General features: G+C 40.6%; 2 protein-coding genes across 3 annotated transcripts; one reads left to right on the plus strand and one right to left on the minus strand.

The window, feature by feature from the left end:
- Positions 1-988: 988 nt before the first annotated feature.
- On the minus strand, positions 989-11,400 carry LOC121548612 (integrator complex subunit 9-like). The gene is made up of 16 exons (XM_045210063.1): positions 11,313-11,400; positions 10,862-10,989; positions 10,607-10,667; positions 10,449-10,511; positions 10,158-10,297; positions 9,776-9,862; positions 9,506-9,626; positions 9,159-9,405; positions 8,670-8,850; positions 6,592-6,652; positions 6,230-6,401; positions 5,795-5,919; positions 3,517-3,684; positions 3,218-3,316; positions 2,959-3,096; positions 989-1,552 (listed from the first exon to the last, which is right to left on the minus strand). The coding sequence occupies exons 1-16, from the start codon at positions 11,319-11,321 to the stop codon at positions 1,376-1,378; spliced, it is 1,977 nt and encodes a 658-aa protein (XP_045065998.1). The 5' UTR covers positions 11,322-11,400; the 3' UTR covers positions 989-1,375.
- A 1,867-nt stretch (positions 11,401-13,267) lies between these two features.
- Positions 13,268-22,832, plus strand: LOC121548614 (platelet-activating factor acetylhydrolase). 2 transcript variants are annotated; one of them, XM_041860125.2, is made up of 11 exons: positions 13,268-13,834; positions 14,454-14,579; positions 14,685-14,835; positions 14,998-15,091; positions 15,200-15,268; positions 18,515-18,695; positions 19,094-19,207; positions 19,602-19,693; positions 20,676-20,852; positions 21,543-21,691; positions 21,870-22,832. In XM_041860125.2, the coding sequence occupies exons 2-11, from the start codon at positions 14,484-14,486 to the stop codon at positions 21,959-21,961; spliced, it is 1,215 nt and encodes a 404-aa protein (XP_041716059.1). In that variant the 5' UTR covers positions 13,268-13,834; positions 14,454-14,483; the 3' UTR covers positions 21,962-22,832. The 2 variants fall into 2 exon arrangements, with proteins under 2 accessions (XP_041716059.1, XP_041716058.1); XM_041860124.2 differs by having other exon boundaries at positions 13,269-13,910.
- Positions 22,833-23,031: the final 199 nt, after the last annotated feature.

A 23,031-nucleotide genomic window follows, 5' to 3' on the forward strand; every position in this document is an offset into this window, starting at 1 on the left:
ACATAATGTTACACATTGTGTTTTTATATTCATATGGAATGTGTATTTGTTTATATGACAGAGTACTAGGGGCCACACTGAAGAAAAAGGATAAAGTCATAAATTTATGAGGCTGGTTCTTTCTGCAGAAAAGCTACATATTGTTTTTACAGTTTTGATACTTATGACAATGTGATACTTAATATTCTGGCACATCAGCATGTCTTTGTTTATGAAACCATACTGAAGTACAATTTCACGAAATGCCCCACATCTGTCATTTTAACAACTGTCCTCCTTTAAAACAACTGGTTACAATATTATGACTTGTGTTTTTTCCCCTCTGTGGCCCTAATATTCTATCATTTTATATATAGCCTTATAGTCTATGGGAAACTGTAAATTATCTAATGATAGCAACATCATCTAAAAATCATTTTTTATCCAAAATCATTGAAATTAATGATCACAAACGTTTAAATAATGACAGTGGGTCTAGTTATATGTGATAACAATGTATAGTGAGCAGTGAAATAACTATTGGTTTCCATTTGTGGTGACTGCTGACTGACATTAGGGATGAGATTAAATAGATCCTGGAATTTAGCCTGGTCTGGAGCAGGCTAGCTCCACAGAATAAATCTCCATGGTAATTTATACCATAACATATCCTCCTGCCCCCTATCCATCTTTAGTGCAACCGGATTACGGATCAATTGAGCCAGGATCACCAAGATATCCTGGCTTAATCCCTTATCCTAGTTTTGTGCAACAGGCCCCAGAACAGAGGCTGGTGGGAGGAACTATAGGAGGACAGGCTCATTATAATGGCTGGAATGTAATCAATGGAATTGTTTGACTCCGTTGCATTGGTTTCCATTTCAGTCAAGACAATGAGCCTGTCCTATAGCTCCTCCCACCAGCCTCCTCTGAACTAGACTGAAATGTACATTTTCGAGTGAATACAGGTCTCTTCAGAAGGGATTTTAATATTGGGAATGGTCATTTTCTTCTCTCAAATAGATAAAAGTGAATATTCTTTCCTAAATGTAGTTTATTACAAAATACTATTTTACACATCAGTTTACATATAGATATTACAAAAGCACTACCATCTACATATAAGACAACTAAAATGACAACACTAGCTGTACAAATGAGAGGAGACAAGTAGAGAAAGACAGCTATTGGGAAAGTGCGTGTTTGAGAATGACCACATTGCAGTTGGCGACCGTAGACAGACTGATCTACCAATCATAATAAGTAGTCATTCAGGATGCAAGCCAGATTTGTAGAACAGTCATTCTGCAGTCGCTGACTGCAATGTAGTCAATCTCAAACACGCACATTGAGGAACAGAAGCGGTGGCGTTGAGGTCAGAGTTAGGGGGTTAAGGTTAGAGTTTCATGAGGAAGCGCAGCACCAGGTCCCTGAGAGTGGTGCGGAGCGGCTCATTGTTGTCACACACGATGTGAGTCCCGTCCTCCTCCAGCTGGATCAGAGTGTCCTCAGCCTGCAGGTGCAGAATGTGGCCCTCCGCAGTCTCCTCCACCTTCACTTCTGTGATGCCGTGCTGGCAGGGAACAGGACACATTGATGCTAATTCCCAAAATAATTAACCGTAAGCCTAACTACAGTTGAAGTCGGAAGTTTACATACACCTTAGCCAAATACATTTAAACTCAGTTTTTCACAATTCCTGACATTTAATCCTAGTAAAGAATTCCCTGTCTTAGGTCAGTTAGGATCACCACTTTATTTTAAGAATGTGAAATGTCAGAATAATAGTAGAGAATGATTTATTTCAGCTTTTATTTCTTTCATCACATTCCCAGTGGGTCAGAAGTTTACATACACTCAATTAGTATTTGGTAGCATTGCCTTTAAATTGTTTAACTTGGGTCAAACGTTTCGGTTAGCCTTCCACAAGCTTCCCACAGTAAGTTGGTTGAATTTTGGCCCATTCCTCAGAGCTGGTGTAACTGAGTCAGGTTTGTAGGCCTCAATCTCACATGCTCTTTCAGTTCCGCCCACAAATGTTCTATAGGATTGAGGTCAGGGCTTTGTGATGGCCACTCCAATACCTTGACTTTGTTGTCCTTAAGCCATTTTGCCACAACTTTGGAAGTATGCTTGGGGTCATTGTCCATTTGGAAGACCCATTTGTGACCAAGCTTTAACTTCCTGACTGATGTATTGAGATGTTGCTTCAATATATCCACATGATTATCCTTCCTCATGATGCCATCTATTTTGTGAAGTGCACCAGTCCCTCCTGCAGCAAAGCACCCCCACAGCATGATGCTGCCATCCCTGTGCTTCACGGTTGGGATGGTGTTCTTCGGCTTGCAAGTGTCCCCCTTTTTCTTCCAAACATAATGATGATCATTATGGAGGTCTACAATATTTTTCTGAGCTCTTGGCTGATTTCTTTTGATTTTCCCATGATGTCAAGCAAAGAGGCACTGAGTTTGAAGGTAGGCCTTGAAATACATCCACAGGTACACCTCCAATTGACTCAAATTATGTCAATTAGCCTATCAGAAGCTTCTAAAGCCATGACATCATTTTTTTGAATTTTCCAAGCTGTTTAAAGGCACAGTCAACGTAGTGTATGTAAACTTCTGACCCAATGGAATTGTGATACAATGAATTATATGTGAAATAATCTGTCTGTAAACAATTGTTGGAAAAATTACTTGTGTCATGCACAAAGTAGATGTCCTAACCGACTTGCCGAAATTAGTGTAGTGGTTGAAAAACGAGTTTTAATGACTCTAACCTAAGTGTATGTAAACTTTCGACTTCAACTCTACATGTTTGCATATATGAAGAGACGGACTTGTAAGGCAGAATCTCTCCTAAGTCAACTGGAAGCTTGGAAGGAGAGCTATAGCCATACTGTTGACATCAACCCCAATCTCTTCAGAAATGCTGACGCCAATCAAGTGTTCAGCGCTTTGAAGGTGTCACTCTCACCTTATGTAGCATGGCTAGGAAGGCTTCCAGGGGTACAGCTCCACTGAGCAGGGGTTTGGGTGCCAGCAACTCTGGGGGCTCCTCCACTACACGCTTCCTCTTTTTACTGGGGGGCAGCGGAGGGGGCTTGGGAACCGGCTGGTATCACACAGACCAGATAGTTAGTGGTGTGTGGAGGGATATGATATTTGTGTGTCTGACATTTCCTTTCTGGAAAATGTACGTATTCAACACACAAAACCTACACTCACACACTGACCTGCAGCGTATGCTTGTTATCCTTGGACTGCAGAACTGCGGACACGGTTGCCACGGAGATGCCAGGTTTGATCTCAGAGGGCACTAGGGATTTGGCCAGCTGCAGAGGGACGACAGGTAGGGGTTTAGAGACTGTTTGGACAAATCCTAAACGACAACCCAATTCCCCATATAGTCCATACTACTTTTGGTCATAAGGTGTTAATGTATTGCTAGCCTCGATTTCCAGGCTTCAGCAGAGTGATGAACGAAACTTGGGAGAATGGTAATGCCAGGCTAGTGTGTTGCAACAGTCCCCACCTCTGGCAGTAGCTGGATGCGTTCCCAGCGGCGTCTGAAGGGCAGGCCCAGCACAGAGCAGCGGCAGTAGGGCATGGGAGGGGGCTGCAGCTCCAGCATCAGGTCAGAGCGGTGGGACTGGGCTGGGGGGGGCTGGGTGTACTGCTCTGGACACACCACATGGAGAGGCTGGGAGGGGAGGGGAGGTTATGGGCAAACAAGTCAAATAAAGTTTCCAAGATTAAAAAAGGAAGAACAAGGGGAGAAGTGCCTTCAGAAAGAATTCACACCCCTTGACTTTATCCACATTGTGTTGTTACAAAGTGGGATTCAAATGGATTTAGTCATTTTTTTTGTCAACGATCTACACAAAATACTCTGTAATGTCAAAGTGGAAGACAAATTCTAACATTCGTTTTTTATTAATGGAAAATAAAACACTAATATATCTTGATTAGATAAGTATTCAACCCCCTGTGTCAATACATGTTAGAATCACCTTTGTCAGCGATTACAGCTGTGAGTCTTTCTGAGTAAGTCTCAATCCAAACCTGGATTGTACAATATTAGCCCATTTTTCTTTTAAAAATTCTGTCAAGTTGGTTGTTGATATACATTTTCTTTTTCATTGCTAGACAGCCACTTTCTTGCCATTGATTTTCAAGCCGATTTAAGTCAAAACTAGGCCACTCGGGAACATTCAATGTCATCTTGGTGAGCATCTCGTGTATATTTGGCCTTGTGTTTTAGGTTATTGTCCTGCTGAAAGGTGGATTTATCTCCCAGTGTCTGTTGGAAAGCAGACTGAACCATGTTTTCCTCTAGGAAAAGCCTGTGGTCTATTCCTTTTGTATTTTATTTTTTTTACTCCCCAGCATTACCCATAACATGATGCAGCCACCACCATGCTTGAAAATATGAAGAGTGGTACTCAGTGAGTGGTACTCTGCACCAAACATAATGCACCAAACATAATGCTTTGTATTCAGGACAAAAAGTTAATTTCTGGCGCGGTGGTCTAAGGCACTAGAGATCCTGGTTTGAGTCCAGGCTCTGTCGCAGCCGGCCGCGACCTGGAGACCCATGGGCGGCGCACAATTGGCCCAGCGTCGTCCAGGTAGGTTAGGGGTGGGTTTGGCAGGCAGGGATGTTCTTGTACCATCGGCACTAGCTCCTGTGGCAGGCCGGGCGCAGTGCACGCTGACACAGTCGCTAGGTGTACAGTGTTTTCTCCGACACATTGGTGCGGCTAGCTTCCGGGTTAAGCGAGCATTGTGTCAAGAAGCAGTGCGGCTCGGTTGGGTTTCGGGGGACGCACGGCTCTCGACCTTCGCCTCTCCCGAGTCCGTACGGGAGTTGCAGCGATGGGACAAGACTGTAAGTACCAATTGGATACCACGAAATTGGGGAGAAAAATTGGGTAAAATCACACAAAAATAAAGAAATACATCATTAAAAAATATATATTTAAAAAAGTTAATTTCTTTGCCACACGTTTTGCAGTATTACTTTAGTGCCTTATTGCAAAAAGGATGCATGTTTTGAAATATTTGTATTCTGTACAGGTTTCCTTCTTTTCACTCTGTTTTGGTTAGTACTGTAGAGTAACTACAATGTTGATCCATCCTCAGTTCTCCTATCAAAGCCATTAAACTCTGTTTTAAATCACCATTAGCCTCATGGTGAAATCCCTGAGCGTTTTCTTTCCTCTCTGTCAACTGAGTTAGGAAGGACGCCTGTATCATTGAAGTGACTGGGTGTATTGATAAACCATCCAAAGTGTATGTGATAACTTCACCATGCTCAAAGGGATATTCATTATTTTTACCCATTTACCAATAGGTGCCCTTCTTTGCAAGGCATTGAAAAACCTCCCTGGTCTTTGTCATTGAATCTGTGCTTAAAATTCGCTGCTCGACTGAGGGACCTTACAGATAATTGTATGTGTGGGGTAGTCATTTTAAACACCATTATTGCACACTGAGTAAGTCCATGCAACTTATCATCTGAGTTGTTCAGGCTTTCCAAAACAAAGGGGTTGAATACTTATTAACTCAAGACATTTCACCTTTCCATTTTTTATTAACTTGTTATTGCAAGCCTAAAACATAATTCCACTTTGACATGATGGGGTATTGTGTGTAGATCAGTGACACAGAATCTACATTTAATCCATTTTAAATTCAGGCTGTAACACAACAAAATTTGGAAAAAGTCAAGGGGTGTGAAAACTTTCTGAAGGAACTGTACAAATGTATAAATCACAGTGCTTTCCTTATAAAAGCTCCAGATTGAGTACCTGGACCTCCTTGAGCAGCTTGGAGACCTGGTGGAAGTTGAGGCGAGTATCGATGGGACAGTACACACATTTCATGGCCAGTGGCTGGTAAGGGGCTAACGCATCCAGGTAGGAGAAGTCTGGTTCTGTGGGAGTGAGATAGAACCATTTTTAAAAAACATTTTTTTTAAACATTCATAGTTCAGGAGTTCATTCAGTGGACCTCATATTTTAGGCACAGACTGTAATGAAACCACCTTGGGACCATGGGATCTAACCTTCTGTTTTATATAGTCTATTAATGGTATTTGAACAATGGTACACAAAGTTTTAAGGACAGATCAAGTCTCTTGCAACAGACTAACTAGCTAGCGCAGGATTTGGTTATGGGTTCTGAGATTAGGGACAGGCTACCATGGTTGGCAACTTGCCATGTTCTGGTACAGTTGTGCTCACCAGTGAAGATGATAGTGTTGAGGCTGGATTTGCCCCACAGTTCCATAAAGTGTACCACGTCCCCGAAGCGAAGAGACGGGTGCCCGGTGAACACCACACACGGCTGCCGGAACTCACTACTGAAGTCGCCATGGATACTGGGGTAATGCTTCAACTTGTTGGTCTGGATCAACTGAGAGATACATCGACAGAAAGACAGACAAGTGTCTGAGATAGGTCAACATACAGCTATAGCTCAATTATCAAAAGAACAGTGTCCAAAATTCTGATAGATTGAGTAAATTAAAGATACAACTGTAAAATATGGTGTAATGTAATTTCATATTGCAGCAACTCTCTTTAAAACGAATAGGCAGCCTTACCTCAGCGTGAGGGAAAGGAGGTTCTGGAAGGTAGACCTTGGACTGCTTATTGTGACAGAGCCTTCCGGAAGAGAAGGAAGAAGGGGAAAAAATGGGTGTCACATCTCCACAGGCCAGCGACAGGTTTGCTACCAACAGTAAGTTGTAATTTAACCCATTTATATACAGTGCCCGCTGTAAATATTGGGACAGTGAAGTATTTTTTTCCTTCTTTTGGCTCTATACTCCAAAAGTTAGAATTTGAAATCAAACAATGACTATGAGGTTAAAGTGCAGACTGAGCTTTATTTGAGGGTATTTTCATACATATCGGGTGAACTGTTTAGAAATTACAGCACTTTTTGTCCATAGTCCACCCATTTCAGGGGACCAAAAGTATTGGGACAAATGAACTTATATGTCTATTAAAGTAGTAAAACGTTAAGTATTTGTTCCCCGTTTCTAATGGTAAATAATGTATTGTGTCATTTTGGTCTCTTATTGTAAATAAGAATAGAATATGGAGCATACACTGCAGGTCAGTGTGTAAGTGTAGCTTTTGTGTGTGTGAGAGTGAGAGTACACAGTATTGAATAAGTAAATTGTCCAGAAAGGAAATGTCAGACACACAAATATCATATCCCTCCAAAAATGCTAACCTCCCCTGTTATTGTAATGGTGCGAGGTTAGCATGTTTAAGGGGTTTAATATTTTTTCGTCTAACTTTCTCACTCATAATTATTCACGATTCATTCTGAATTATCCGTAATCATGGTAGCATCCACATTAATGTAGAAGTGTTTAGAAACATATTATATTCTATTTACAATAAAGGTTACTTCAAAAAAAAAAAAGCTTGATGTAGTCATTGCGTGAGTTACAAGCTTGATGTAGTCATTGCGTGACATGAATATGGGACCAAATACTTAACTTTTTACTACACATAAGTGAATTTGTCCCAATCATTTTGTCCCCATAAAATGGGGGGACTATGTACAAAGTGCTGTAATTTCTGAACGGTTCACCCGATATGGATGAAAATTCAAGCTGACAGTCTGCACTTTAACCACATAGTCATTATTTGATTTAAAAAATACTTCACTGTCCCAATAATTACAGAGGGCACTGTAGGTTAGTCTCATTAAACACGTTTCCATCCAGTTTTTATGAGAGTAAAGTCATACCATTTTTTTATTTTTTATTACGACAGCTGTGATGGAAAAGAGGAAGTTTCATTACTATTTTATAAATGCCGACAGATCATTTGTTGTTCAACATGGTGGGATCTTTTTGTGTCAGTAAAATGTATTATACGAGAAATGGCAGTGGAAACGCCTTCATGCGCAAATATTAATATAATAACTATTATATCGACGTAAACTTGAAGTCACGCGATGATATGGTGTGTGGTCCTCCACTACGACTCAGGAAAGCATGCAGTTTATTAGGCTACAGACTAAGTAAGTTATGATGAACTTCACAGGGTGGTGAAGTGTACGGTGATCTTGATGCTCCTTTCCAATAAATATTGAGGGTCTGATTCTGGTGACATGAGGATCGATGCTTGACTGCTGTTCGACAAATACAAATATTCTCCCTCTTATCCATAATAATCTCATCATGTAGACTAGCCTACCCGCACTGTATCTGCCAGCTGTTGGCTAGTGCGCACGTGCCAAGACCAGAGTAGGAACATTTGCTATTTAATGCAACAGTTTGTGACAAAACTATCAGTAGAGTTGAAAATGTGATGGAAACAAATTTTACTTTTATTCAGTAAATGAAAACTTCAGCAAAAAAGTACATTTTGTGTGCACTACATCCTCACGCACTGATTTTTATCCGCAACAAGTCTGTTTGGTGGAAACACCACTGGTGGGAAAATGCACATATTTTCTTTATGTGGATTTTTTAATATTTGCATGAAAATCTGTCACCAATTGGATGGAAACCTAGCTAGTTATATATTTTTTTTTAAATCTATTTTACAAGAGACCTGTTTCGAGATAGCAGTAGTCAAATCTACAGATGGCTCAAAAATCACAGGTCATAGAAATAGAATTCTAGAAGAATTTGTATTCTTTGGCTCTGGAACTCACCACTCTGCGAAAATCTGTGAGAACTCTAAAGAGCTGTTGGCCACAGGTGAGATAAAGTAGAAGGGGGTGGAGCCCAGGTTGGCGTTCTCTATGAACTGGTAAAGACACTCCAAGAGATCATAGATCACCCCTGAGGAATAGCATGGCACCAGCACGTTGCCACCTGCACGGATCGTCATGGCTACAAGCACAACAGACTGTTTGGTGAGACACAGCACCATACGTCAACCTGTAATTAGCTTTATGTGTACCTGTCTAAAGACATTACATTTAGTTACACTTCAAACCTGTTTCTATACGTTTTTGGTCTCCACTTCTATCTTACATATGAATTCAAATTTGAATGCACTGTGTTTTTACAGGTACTATGCAAGATTCCAAAGATTAGGCAATTGGACTGTTGATGGAGCTATGAACATTGATGAAAGCCAATGACCATAGGAGATGGCAAGACAGCACAAACAGACCCGGGACCAGGACACCGCATACCTAGGTTACTGCAGAAGTCCCCTAGCATGCCATCTGGGTTGGCGGTTGGCATCTGTGTGAGGCCCGTCAGAATCAGAACATCACTGTTCTTCAGGGCGCTCTGATCCATGGGCTGTGGATGTGTGGTGAGGAGGGAGGAGCCAGAGACATAGGAAACCTTCTCATAATGTGATTGGATGATCCAGTTAGAGCTACCCAATGAGTAGCCAGAGCTTAGGGGTGTGACCTGCACGGCGCCAAACAGCTCCTGGAGAGAGAAATTATAGAAGACACAAGTTAGCTTCAGTTATTAGGTGAATGAATGCGTGTGTGTGTTTGAATTATAGTGCACAAGACAGACTTCTTACCACTTTCTGCGAGTAGCCCACAAGTTGCACCTTGCTGAGAGCAGAGTTGACATCCTGAATACTGTAGCATCTCTTCCAAGTCGACACTTCTACAGCATCCTTCAGCGGGCTGGGGAGCAGCCTAAAAATAAATTAATATCTCTCTATGTTTTTTCTCATGAAAATAGTGTGCTCTCAGTTTGTGAATTACAAGTATATCATAAGCTGACATATCCTAAACTAATACATATCCTAAACTAATTAGTGCAGGGCATTGGTCTGGCCGGTCACCTTTGTATTTCCTTATTCTTCCAACAGGTGGCAGACTGGGCCTTGGGAACTCTCTCCATGAAGTTCACCAGCTCCTCCATCAGAAGTCTAAGGGCAGATATGTAGAATCAGCCGGATGCTATCCGGAACTATTCTTAGGCTTATTCAATCCCTTCTAAAAGCCCCTTGTCATTTTTTCTGGAACGTTGATATTCTAATGATTCTAGAATGTTAATTGCTAGAATCACATTCTAGAATCATTACATTTTCCTACAATGTTGCAAATCCTAGTGATTCTAGAATGTGCTTCTAAAATGTAAATTGCATTTTTCTGGAATGTTGCCAATTCTGGTGATTCTAGAATGTTGCAGATTATTCTAGTCCCATCAGTCACCCTCTCTACCTGCCGATCTGCAGCGTTGGCTCTGTGGCATACACAGTCCCAGTGAAGCCTGTGTGCTCTGTGATGTAAGGCAGGGCCATCATACAGTGGTAGTTGGAGATCAGGATGACGTCTATGGTGGACAGGTCCAGCAGCTCTTTCTGAGTGAGGAGGATGGACAAGGACGCGATAAGCAAGACTAATATATCACCACATTAACATAAGATGATGTTACCAACAGTGACTTCTATAGTGCCCAGGTTAATTTAATGTACAGGTTGAAGGTTGGAATTATATCCAGGTATATATTACCTCAGGGAGACAGAACTCTGGCTGTGAGTCCACAAAGACGCGACCCGCACACACTTTCAGCTCCTGAAGGTAGAAGTGTGCAGGAATGTTGGTAAACTCAATTCATGAATAAATCTACATTAGACAAAATAGACATGAAACAAAATGTGACCTCATACCTTCTCAATGTTTATCATGCTGTCTTTAGACACCCATCCAGGGAGCTTGGAAAGCCTTGGGCTGGAAAAGAGACAGGGTACACTCATCATCATGGCATGGCACTTGTTGGGGCAAATATGTCTATTTATGGTAAATGTCTTTGCAATGTCAACCTAAGGAAGAAATACAGTACAAATGTGGAGGAATAACCCTGGTGCATACTGCTGTGTGGCCGAAGTATAGCAGCATTGTTGTTAACATCACTTCTGTCTCACCTGTGTACCAGAGGCAGTGGAAGAAACTGCAGCACAGAGGTGGTGTCCAGTCCACAGTCCAACATGATTGTGGTGGATTTGAATTTTAGGACATTGCAAGGCAGGGTGGGGTGACCTGACAGACAGTACTGAAAGGAAGAGATGCTACACATGTTATCTCTCAACAGGCATGATAACAAGTTAGCTAAAACAACAATAGCAACTTGCATAGCAAATACAACAGAAGAAAATACTTGTCAATAATTGGTTGCTGGCTTGTCAGTGTTCAAAAACTTGCAAATGTGTGATAACTAGTTAGCATGCGAGCCATGGCTAACAACAAACGATAACTAACTACTGTAGTTGGCTAACCTAGCCAAGTAACGTTTGCCATTTAAACTACATTACTTAGCATACCAAAAAATAGCGTATCAGTTATGTGGTAAATTCTCCTCGTGTTAGATCAACTCACCAATTTCATATTTATCGAGTATAATTACAAATCAAGTTTATCTTCAGCATGTCAGCATTGTGGACACAAATCTTCAATCTTACCACGGAGTTTCTAAACCCAGAGGCACAACATCGCAAGACTTCCGGGAAACCTTGCAAAACAAGCCAAGAAGACCAGGCCGGGGTTTGGGGTCTTAGAAGTCAACGAGAGAAGTGAAAAAGTATTCCTTAGTTATTAATTTCCTCAACATCTATAAGCACAACCTAGATTTGAACCAATGTATTAAGTAGTTGAATATGTTATTACTCCAATCTCGTGAAAGTGACAAACTGACACGTTTTAATTTTTGTCAAAAACAACTTTATATCGAAGGAGTGCCATTGATTTGACGGCATGCACATGCGCAGTTAGCCACGAGACGACCGTTAGACCCGATTACACGTTTCTGGGCATGAGTTTAGCTAGCCAACGTTGCCAAGCAGTTTCTGCCTATCTTCATACTGTACTGTCTTTGGTCTTACATCTGGACTAACCATATAGAATGATAGAGGCCTCTAGTGGCCAAAAGGCCATTTTACCATGGGCAGCACAATTGAGGGCTTCCACCATTTAAAGTAGTCAACTGGGTGGGATTTCCTATGGGTTGTAGCCTCAATGGCGCTGCCCATGCTGTCACAGACGCTATAATGGCACAAATATAAAGATGAGTTCTCTAGCTAGATCTATGGGATCACCACTTTATTGAAAACAGCGTGACATCAATTGTTGCATTTGCAGCCACCTACAAGTGTTCTTGCATGAAAAAGTTCATGGCATGTCAAAGGTGACGCCATACAACGAATTATTAGCCAGAAAAACGTTATGTTGTGTAAGGAATATTACATTTTAATGAAAGCTATTCCCAATGGAATCTTTACTTTACTGAAGGATCACTCAAGTTTTATTTACATGCACTAATATATATATATATATACAGTGATAGTGTAGAAATATTTTAGATAGATATGAAAATATATATTAGTGATAAGGTGGGTAAACCTGTAAGCATTACCAAATTTGATATAATTTTTATTTATTTTACATACACGCACGATGACAGCCAACACTTTGTGAATTTGTTAATTTTATTGTGAAATATTTTCATCCATAAAATGAAGTTCATAGGAAGAACAAAAAACGTCCAATATTTTTCTAATTGATTTATAATATTAGATAACATCCCTGAAAGGTATACATAGCAAATTATCAAATAAGTGTCTACATTATTTGTCAAAATCGAACTTGTGTAATAGTGTAATATACTTTTTTAGTGTCTCTCTGGTTTTATATATTATTTACCTTACTTTGATATTTTGTTATATTTGCATATTGGTCTGTGCATATAGTCCCCTGTAGCTCAGTTGGTTGAGCATGGCGCTTGCAACGCCAGGGTTGTGGGTTCGTTTCCCACGGGGGGCCAGTATGACATTTTTTATTTATTTTTATTTCACCTTTATTTAACCAGGTAAGCCAGTTGAGAACAAGTTCTCATTTACAACTGCGACCCGGCCAAGATAAAGCATAGTAGTGCGATAAAAACAACAACACAGAGTTACATATGGGGTAAAAAACATAAAGTCAAAAAATACAACAGAAAATATATATACAGTGTGTGCAAATGTAGCAAGTTATGGAGGTAAGGCAATATGCACGAACTGTAAGTCGCTCTGGATAAGAGCGTCTGCTAAATGACTAAAATGTACACGTTTGTGTGATGCAATAAATATGCAAATAATCACAAAAGGATTGCCTACCATACTACTATCACCGATAGAACAGTGAGACAGATATTCACCGGATGTATAAATGTGACGCATCCGCTTGGAGTTTCCACTCACTACCAAATATGGTAGTTAGAGGAAGCCCAGTGAGAGAAACTGGAACGAGATGGATTTTGGCCGACATTCTGCACATTTTCTCATCGATGGAACATTTGATCTCAATACAGTTTTCCCAAAACTAGAATATGTTACGAACAGAGTGGACTAAATATTGTAGACTTTACCTTTTGCTAAAGGTTTAAAACATAGTAGTTTAGAAGGAGTGCAAAGGCGCACTTCACAGAGTAGACGTTCCCCAACGGAAATATGCAAATATGAGATTGTACGCGTGTATAGGATCTCGCTAGCTCGTGCTTGGCTCTGCCCACCTCCTTGCTTGTTCCGCCCAATATGACTCATTTTTTCCCGTTTGAAACGATAAGCTTTGGTCTATCTTGGTTTAGTGGTTTAGTGATACAAAATATTTGCTATTACAGTACACAGAAGCCATGAAGACGCACGAGACCGTGCCCTTTAATGTCACTCTGTAGCTAACAAGTGCTAATGCTAAGCTAACCAGCTACGTCAGTTGGTGCACCACTAGTCCCGATCTGTCCAACCCAACTCTTACGAAATGTGTGTCCACAGACAGTGAATACAGCTAGGAAGCCACTCCTGAATGACACATACTTTTAAGCTGGTTTCAACTGATAATATTGACCTAGCTAGCACGAGCAACTGGTATGTCTTTCAAAGTAACTTTATTAGCCAAGCTAGAGGTCGATGTTTGCTAAAGGTGGACTCATACAGTTATTAGGTAAGAAGATGTATCAGTGGTCAAGGACAGGATCAGTTATGGATACCTTACTGAATTGAATCGAACTCATTTGTCATTGGTAGTTGTTAGCTTTAAAACGTAAACAATATTGTAAAAATTAAAGAGTTATAGCTAGCATCACAAAGCTAACAAATCAAAGTTTTAAGCTTTTGGCATCCGTCTATGCTTAGTTACTCATGATATCTAACGTTAGTCAATTTCTTTCATGCTTGCTAATTCATTAATGCCATGTTCTAGCTGGTTGTAACTAAATCAGTCTTATCGTCGTGGCTAGTTAGCTAATGATTTCTGTAATGTATTAACTGTCAGCTATAACGTTAGATACATTGAGGATCCAAAGACAGCTTGCTAGGTGCTGTCATTCATCACATAATTTGACTTAATGCTCCTTTATTGGAGAACTGTAGTCTCACATGTAATATACGAAGACATGGATTGTTGAAATACACTGCCTACTCTGTATCTACCATGTAGATATGTGCTTAGTCATGCTGACTCACTGACATCCTAATGCGTTTACAGATCAGAGGTGCAAGTTGAGTCTTCGCAGCTATGGGAAACTCCTGTAGCAACAACCTTGGAATCCCACCAGCAAAAGGGCCCAATGCAGTGGGATGTTCAGATTTCATGATGGATCACACTGTAGAGGTAAACAGTGTTGTTCTTTTTGTCATTTTCCTACCAGCTAGGAAAAATTATATTTTCTAAATACAAAACCAACTGGTAACAACCATTGAAACTGTTTGTCACCAGGGAACATTCTTTCGGTTATACTATCCATGTGTAGCATCCGACAATGCTGAAAAACCAGACTGGATCCCATGTAAAGGATATTTCTATGGGCTTGCAGACTTCATGAAAATCAACAGAGGGCTGAGTGAAAAGATTTTCAATTACCTCTTTGGTAAATACTTTTATTCTATGGTACTCATTAACATTTAGTTTATTTTAGCTATAGTAATCTTGGAACATAAAACTCAGGTGGGCTAGATTGACAATGTTTTATGCAGTGTACAGTAGATGTTATTCAATTACAAACTGTGTTTGTTTCTGGTGTTTTATAAAGGATCTTTCAAGATACCTGCTGCCCTGAATGGCCCATATAAACAAAATGGGAAGTATCCAGTAGTCATCTTCTCTCATGGACTTGGAGCTTTCAGGTACAAACACAATTTTATTGTTCAACTTACATGTACATTCTCCATTATATGGACATTATCTTATGTTATTATATGGACATAATGTTATGCCTCACCTCTTTCCCCCAGAACTTTATATTCAGCCATATGCACAGAACTGGCCTCACAGGGCTTCATAGTGGCATCAGTGGAACACAGGTACCTCACAAACTCTCTACACACTCTCTTTCTCTCTACACACAAACTGTACACACAGTCTGTCCACTTCATTCATGAAAAGAGACTTTGACATGCGCTCCCTAATCTAATGGACAGAGGAAGGGATTTGATTCCAGTCAACAGTTAATGTACTTAAGCTAACAATGACATAGGACTCACCATAAATACACAGACAGTCGCCCCCATATAGGCAGCAGGCGTGAGCGACCTGCCTGTTTATCTCAGGGTAGGAGTGGGTGTGCAGACAATGGTACAAACTAGGTCATCACATTTTTATCAGTATGGACTGCTGGTACTATATGGATAGCATAATGGCTGGTCTGTGGCCTAACCCTGTCGGTCATGGGGTTATGGCCTAAAGCCCATCACACCCTATACAGGTTAAGCTTGCTGCTGTGGACTTCTGTGAAATTCAGCAGTACTGAACTGGCTATTGTGTTGTGTTAAAGATGCAGTCAAATATTTTGTCACTCTTGCACCTAACAATAGAATGCAATGGAGCAGAATTGTCTGTTTTCTCTTTTCAAAACTGGTTAAATGGCTATTTCTTACCCTGTAGGCACCTGCAACTTACCACAGATCAGATAAATTACACATAAATGAGAATCACTTGCCTCCAACCAAATTAATTAGAATTTTGAATAATTTAGTCCAGGCCATTTTTGACTTTGAAGTGAAAAATCTCTTTTTCAGTTTAGATTATTTATTTTTTGGTCCTGGGCAGTTGTAAATCCAACAAATACACATGTGAACACCAAACGTTTTATCAATTTGAACTTATTTTAGAATAAATAGTGAATTGTGAAAAGGTGCCAATATATTTGACCGCATCTGAATGAATCTGGTTGGTTTGTCTGCCAAACGAGTGAGTGTGATTACGGAAGCGTTAATGATGTGTGTTGTGTGGACCCATTCAGCTTCTTATCAATGAAATAGGCCTAGATAGACAATCTCTGACTAATGTACGACATTACTGTTTATTTACACTTAATATGTAATATTATATGTATGTATGACATTACTGTTTATTTACACTTAATATGTAATATTATACATGTACTCAAGAAGTTTTCCTATATCCTATTCATTAAAGTACACTTGTGTATTTCTTTAAATAAAACACTTTTTCCAGATCTCTGTCAGCATTGTACAACAACCAAAATGATATAATGTCAATATTGGTGCCGCTTAAAGAGAGCTACAGTGGGGGAAAAAAGTATTTAGTCAGCCACCAATTGTGCAAGTTCTCCCACTTAAAAAGATGAGGCCTGTCATTTTCATCATAGGTACACGTCAACTATGACAGACAAAATGAGGGGAAAAAATCAAGAAAATCACATTGTAGGATTTATAATGAATTTATTTGGAAAATAAGTATTTGGTCAATAACAAAAGTTTCTCAATACTTTGTTATATACCCTTTGTTGGCAATGACACAGGTCAAACGTTTTCTGTAAGTCTTCACAAGGTTTTCACACACTGTTGCTGGTATTTTGGCCCATTCCTCCATGCAGATCTCCTCTAGAGCAGTGATGTTTTGGGGCTGTCGCTGGGCAACACAGACTTTCAACTCCCTCCAAAGATTTTCTATGGGGTTGAGATCTGGAGACTGGCTAGGCCACTCCAGGACCTTTTAAATGCTTCTTACGAAGCCACTCCTTCGTTGCCCGGGCGGTGTGTTTGGGATCATTGTCATGCTGAAAGACCCAGCCACGTTTCATCTTCAATGCCCTTGCTGATGGAAGGAGGTTTTCACTCAAAATCTCACGATACATGGCCCCATTCATTCTTTCCTTTACACGGATCAGTCGTCCTGGTCCCTTTGCAGAAAAACAGCCCCAAAGCATGATGTTTCCACCCCCATGCTTCACAGTAGGTATGGTGTTCTTTGGATGCAACTCAGCATTCTTTGTCCTCCAAACACGACGAGTTGAGTTTTTACCAAAAAGTTATATTTTGGTTTCATCTGACCATATGACATTATCCCAATCCTCTTCTGGATCATCCAAATGCACTCTAGCAAACTTCAGACGGGCCTGGAAATGTACTGGCTTAAGCAGGGGGACACTGCAGGATTTGAGTCCCTGGCGGCGTAGTGTGTTACTGATGGTAGGCTTTGTTACTTTGGTCCCAGCTCTCTGCAGGTCATTCACTAGGTCCCCCCGTGTGGTTCTGGGATTTTTGCTCACCGTTCTTGTGATCATTTTGACCCCACGGGGTGAGATCTTGCGTGGAGCCCCAGATCGAGGGAGATTATCAGTGGTCTTGTATGTCTTCCATTTCGCCATTGCGCCATCCACGCCAAGCGGGTGACCATCATGCCCAAGGACATCCAGCTGGCCCGCCGTATTCGCGGAGAGCGCGCATAAATGAGGATGACACCCCAATGGTGGAACAAGCTCCCTCACGACGCCAGGACAGCGGAGTCACTCACCACCTTCCGGAGACATTTGAAACCCCACCTCTTTAAGGAATACCTGGGATAGGATAAAGTATTCCTTCTAACCCCCCCCCCCCCAAATTGTAAAGTGGTTATCCCACTGGCTATAGGGTGAACGCACCAATTTGTGAGTCGCTCTGGCTAAGAGCGTCTGCTAAATGACGTTAATGTGCCCTTGAGCAAGGCACTTAACCCTAATTGCTCCTGTAAGTCGCTCTGGATAAGAGCGTCTGCTAAATGACTAAAATGTAAATGTAAATGTAAATTTCCTAATAATTGCTCCCACAGTTGATTTCTTCAAACCAAGCTGCTTACCTATTGCAGATTCAGTCTTCCCAGCCTGGTGCAGGTCTACAATTTTGTTTCTGGTGTCCTTTGACAGCTCTTTGGTCTTGGCCATAGTGGAGTTTGGAGTGTGACTGTTTGAGGTTGTGGACAGGTGTCTTTTATACTGATAACAAGTTCAAACAGGTGCCATTAATACAGGTAACGAGTGGAGGACAGAGGAGCCTCTTAAAGAAGAAGTTACAGGTCTGTGAGAGCCAGACATCTTGCTTGTTTGTAGGTGACCAAATACTTATTTTCCACCATAATTTGCAAATAAATTCATAAAAAATCCTACAATGTGATTTTCTGGATTTTTTTCTCTCAATTTGTCTGTCATAGTTGACGTGTACCTATGAGGAAAATTACAGGCCTCTCTCATCTTTTTAAGTGGGAGAACTTGCACAATTGGTGGCTGACTAAATACTTTTTTCCCCACTGTATTTGGTGTTTTACTCTAGGGATGAATCAGCCTCTGCAACATTCTTCTACCATGAAAAGTCTCAAGAGCCTGAGAAAGATGAGGCGTCGCTGTCGCCGCCTAAACCCAACCCTGAGGCCCCAGAGAACCTGGTAGAGGAATGGATGTACTACCGATCTCTGAAACCAGGCGAGAGTGAATTCCCCCTTAGGAATAAACAGGTACACATAGAATTGAACATGTCACATACAGTGTAATGTGTAGACTTCTTTATCTGTTTGTCTGAGCCATTCCTCAGGACCCTACATTTGAGTCATACATTTGTTTTATGACTGTGATACCACTACTGCCATAACATGGAATATTGCATTTGTATTATATATTTACATTTTAGTCATTTAGCAGATGCTCTTATCCAGAGTGACTAACAGTAGTGAGTGCATACATTTTCATACTGGTCCCCTGTGGGAATCAAACCCACAACCCTGGCGTTGCATCTCCCTTGTTCTACCAACTGAGCCACACAGGACATATAACTCCAAATGTACATTGCATTCTGTTAGGAAGACCATTTCATGTGTTTGAGAACTAAGTATAATATTGAACTGTCTATTTCTAGGTGAAACAGCGAGCTGACGAGTGCATAAAGGCTTTGGATACACTCATCCAAATCAACTCAGGAAAAAAGATGGAGAACGTGCTTCAGACAGATTTTGACTGGACGACTTTGGAGGTGAATATTTTATGTCTCAAATGAAACAATCAGTGACCAGCGGCTTTTGAACCCTTTTGTGTTCTCTGCTGCTGCGAATGGCTAAATACACTGCTTTTAGACAACAATCAGCCTTTTCACAACACCACTTGAACCCTTTATGTGGAGGAAACAGCAGAAACAAGACCACCTGTTTTTCATTTGTTGAATGACAGTTTTTGATAACTGTTTTGACATATTCCTCCACATTGGATAATAAACAGGCCCTACAAGTTGTGCATGTTGGTTGAACGTTCCATTAATATTCAGTCAACTCGTGTTCAAACTTTTAGTACGATTACTTGTCTGCTGTTTGAATCATATCTGGTGTTACTGGTAATGAATGACATCACCCTGTATCTCCCCACTTTCCCAGAACTCTATGGACTTGTGCCGGATAGCGGTGATGGGCCATTCTTTCGGGGGAGCAACAGTGATCGAAGCCCTCTGCAAAGACGTCAACTTCAAGTAAGAGCTACCCCTCTCAATTTCGTCACATTCAAACAGTCGTTTCAGTTTTCAAATTTGCATTACATTTTCCTCCCTCTACTAAAGTCTAATCAATGTAATCAAATGGCACATTAAGATGAGATGGTTCAAAAGGTTTCCTTGGAACATGGTGCTTGAATCAAATCAAATAAAGTTGTATTTGTGTAGACTTTACCGTGAATTACTTACAAGCCTTTTCCCAACAATGCAGTTAAAAAGTAAGAAAATTAACAAATAGATAAAAATAAAATAGTAACATGATAAAACACCAGAGTTGTGAGTTTGATTCCCCCACAGTCCCATATTTTATACTGAAAATAATACACACTATACAGTCAGTCTCTTTGGATACAAATATCTACTAAATCATTGTTTCTTAACCCTCAATGTAATGTTGCAGACCAGTCCCCTGTCGTGGAAATTCAACACTATGTCGTGGAAATTACCACCAGGGACACCTGAAGTCAATCTTAAATGAATCATTGTTATTAACAGCAAGCTGGAGAGGTCACAGTCAAATGTAGATGCATAAAGTACCGGTCTGAAGTGAGCTCTGCCGGGGCAGTCCTGTTAGTTATCTTATTTACTACTTACACAGACAAGTTATATTTGCATGGTTCATAGGGTTGGTTCCTGCATGTGTCTGGCACCGTCTCCTATCTTAACTTATAGAACATATTCTGGGCGTTCTGCCAGATGGTCCTAAGGAGGAGGTCATGTCGCCCCCCCTCATATCTTTACCAAGCACAGAGACGTACCTATCTCTCTTGCTAAATTACCATATTATAATATTGTAGCAACCATAACATAATACCTAGCGATCTTATCAAGCGGTTCAGATCTCTTGGCGTAACAGATAAGATGTTGGGTTGACAGTTGCTGGACCCAGGTTCGGGTCCTGGTTGGGGATACCCCCCGAACTCACAACAATATTATTTGTATATTCTGTTGATCTCCTCAGGTGTGGCATTGCCCTGGACGCGTGGATGTTCCCCCTGGATGAAGAGATCTATGTCAGGGTAAAGCAGCCCATCTTCTTCATCAACTCTGAGAAGTTCCAGTGGGCCGGGAACATCAGTCGCATGAGGAAACTGGACTCCTCCTCCACCTCCATGCAGAGGAAAATGATCACCATCAAGTATGGAAAGAGTATACATTCACTGTTACTGAGATGACAATGTGAAAGATGATAGATTAGTAGATTTGTTTTCCACACCTATAGACTGTTTGGTTGTTTAGCAACAAAAACGATCCGTGCGCAACTATGGGTTAAAAGACACGGTTGGCTTAATTTGTTGACAACATGTAAGTTATCTTTCATCTCCAATGTTTATTGAAAACATAAATGTGCACATTCTCAAATACATCGTTACAGTTGTTGGTTAGCTAGCTACTGAATTTTAGCCATTTAGCGCAATGGTTCCCTTTTGATTAGCCATATTAGCATTGACATGAAGTCAGTCAAAACAAGACAAGGTATCAAGAACAAGATGAAACAAGCCACTGTCATTCTTGCGAGCAATCTGGCCATCCAGAATCACAACACTGCCCCATGAAAGCGTGCACATCGTTTTTGTGACGTTGTTGGCTAAGCCAACTCTTTGGTTCAGTTGAGTTGTGCACAAGAGAACACACAGTTGCCTCAATTGGTATGTGAGGAGCACATCATGACATAAAAAAATATATATAAAATATTATGTAGCTGACCCTGGCATCCAGCTTCTCAGTGTGTGTTTCTCAGGGGGTTGGGTTAAGAATGTTTTTATTTATTTGATCTGAAAATGACAATGGACACTCGAGTAATCTTCTATACTCTTTTTCCCCACAGGGGAACCGTTCACCAGAGCTTCCCAGACTTCACCTTCCTGACTGGCAACTGGATAGGGAAGATCCTGAAGCTGAAAGGAGAGCTCGACCCTCAGGTCGGCATCGATCTCTGTAATAGAGCATCGCTAGCGTTCCTGCAGAGACATCTAGGTAAGAATCTGTATGTAGTTAATTTGAGTGTTGGTTGCTTCAACAGGTGCATTGGACATGTTCATTCTGTGTGCGGGAGCTTTTTTCCTTTGAATAGTTTTAATTTGATAAAACAGAGAACGCAAAGCCATTTCCTTGTGTGGGGAATGTGTCAAACAGGGTTGCCTTTGTTTTGCAGGTTTAGATAAAGACTTCAATCAATGGGACCATCTAATAGAGGGCAAGGACCACAACCTCATTCCAGGCACCAATGTCACTGAAATATCTTAGTTCAGTTCTATCTGAACTATGGACCTTACACACAGAGGGATGTATGGTTTCTAGCCAATTCCACTAACGCAACGTGCCAATACTTGTTGCTCTGAGCCTTGAATGTTGTTTCAATCATGGATATGTCAAATTGATGCACAGCAATTTCTACTACAGTCAGTCTTTACCAGTACCAAATGATGATTGCTTGGAGAGGAGGTATACTGTATCTCCAAGTAATGTCGAGCTAAACAGGGTTTACGGTTTTGCAGGAACACTGCACTCATCAGTATCTTTGTACCTGAACTAATTATGGTTGTGTGGTATAACATTTTACACCTGTATGGGATATTAAGTCAATTTTGTTAAGGCAGGAGGCTTTGGAAATATAGTGACCCCTAGATGGTTAATTTAGGACTTTGATTATTTGGTATTTATGTATCTAGCGTGATTGCACAGAATAGATTGAGAGAACGTAGCAGTATACTACTTTAAAAGACGCAACAAGAATAACAAATTGATGACAATATTAGGTCACAAGTAAAGGATGAGATGTTTGATTCCTTTGAACCAGATCCATAAATATGCCATGTGCCTTAATCTACCTGTATTTCCATCCTCCTGGGTCCTATTCATTAGGCACTAAATGGAAGAAAACTCACTAAAACAACCTGAACTTGTCCAATGAGGAACACTCCTTTCAGTTTTCTGTTGCAAAACTTTGTGTGCCCAAACAAATACGGCCCTGGATCACTCAAATGTAACAGCTTTTCTTCTATACTTCATTTCCATGTGTTTCAATCCATTAATCAGTCTGAAATATTTTCATTTGTACACTACTGTAATCCAATGCATCTGATTTGTATACAACTATAAATGATGGATACTATGAGTATTTCTTTGAATCCTTGATCATCAACAATTCTGTTCTGAGAAATATGATCATAAGGTCCTGTGAAGATTATGAACCATCTCTATGTAGTAATGTTCTGGAATGTCAAAGAATGCAAACAGCATTGACACTAGACTGCGGAGGACATAGCGATGTGACAAGATAAAAACTATCATAGCTGCTGGTAGGACAAAGAAAA

The sequence above is a fragment of the Coregonus clupeaformis genome, chromosome 33 (assembly GCF_020615455.1).
Source record: "Coregonus clupeaformis isolate EN_2021a chromosome 33, ASM2061545v1, whole genome shotgun sequence".
Lineage (NCBI taxonomy): Eukaryota > Metazoa > Chordata > Actinopteri > Salmoniformes > Salmonidae > Coregonus > Coregonus clupeaformis.

Coding starts and splice junctions, on each gene's coding strand:
- LOC121548612 (XM_045210063.1), bottom strand. Junction 9,627..9,775: donor AAGAATAAGGAAATACAAAG/GTGACCGGCCAG, acceptor ATTTATTTTTAG/GCTGCTCCCCAGCCCGCTGA. Junction 3,317..3,516: donor GCATCCAGCTACTGCCAGAG/GTGGGGACTGTT, acceptor GTCCCTCTGCAG/CTGGCCAAATCCCTAGTGCC.
- LOC121548614 (XM_041860125.2), top strand. CDS start 14,484: ATGGGAAACTCCTGTAGCAACAACCTTGGAATCCCACCAGCAAAAGGG. Junction 14,580..14,684: donor TGATGGATCACACTGTAGAG/GTAAACAGTGTT, acceptor GTTTGTCACCAG/GGAACATTCTTTCGGTTATA. Junction 14,836..14,997: donor GATTTTCAATTACCTCTTTG/GTAAATACTTTT, acceptor TGTTTTATAAAG/GATCTTTCAAGATACCTGCT.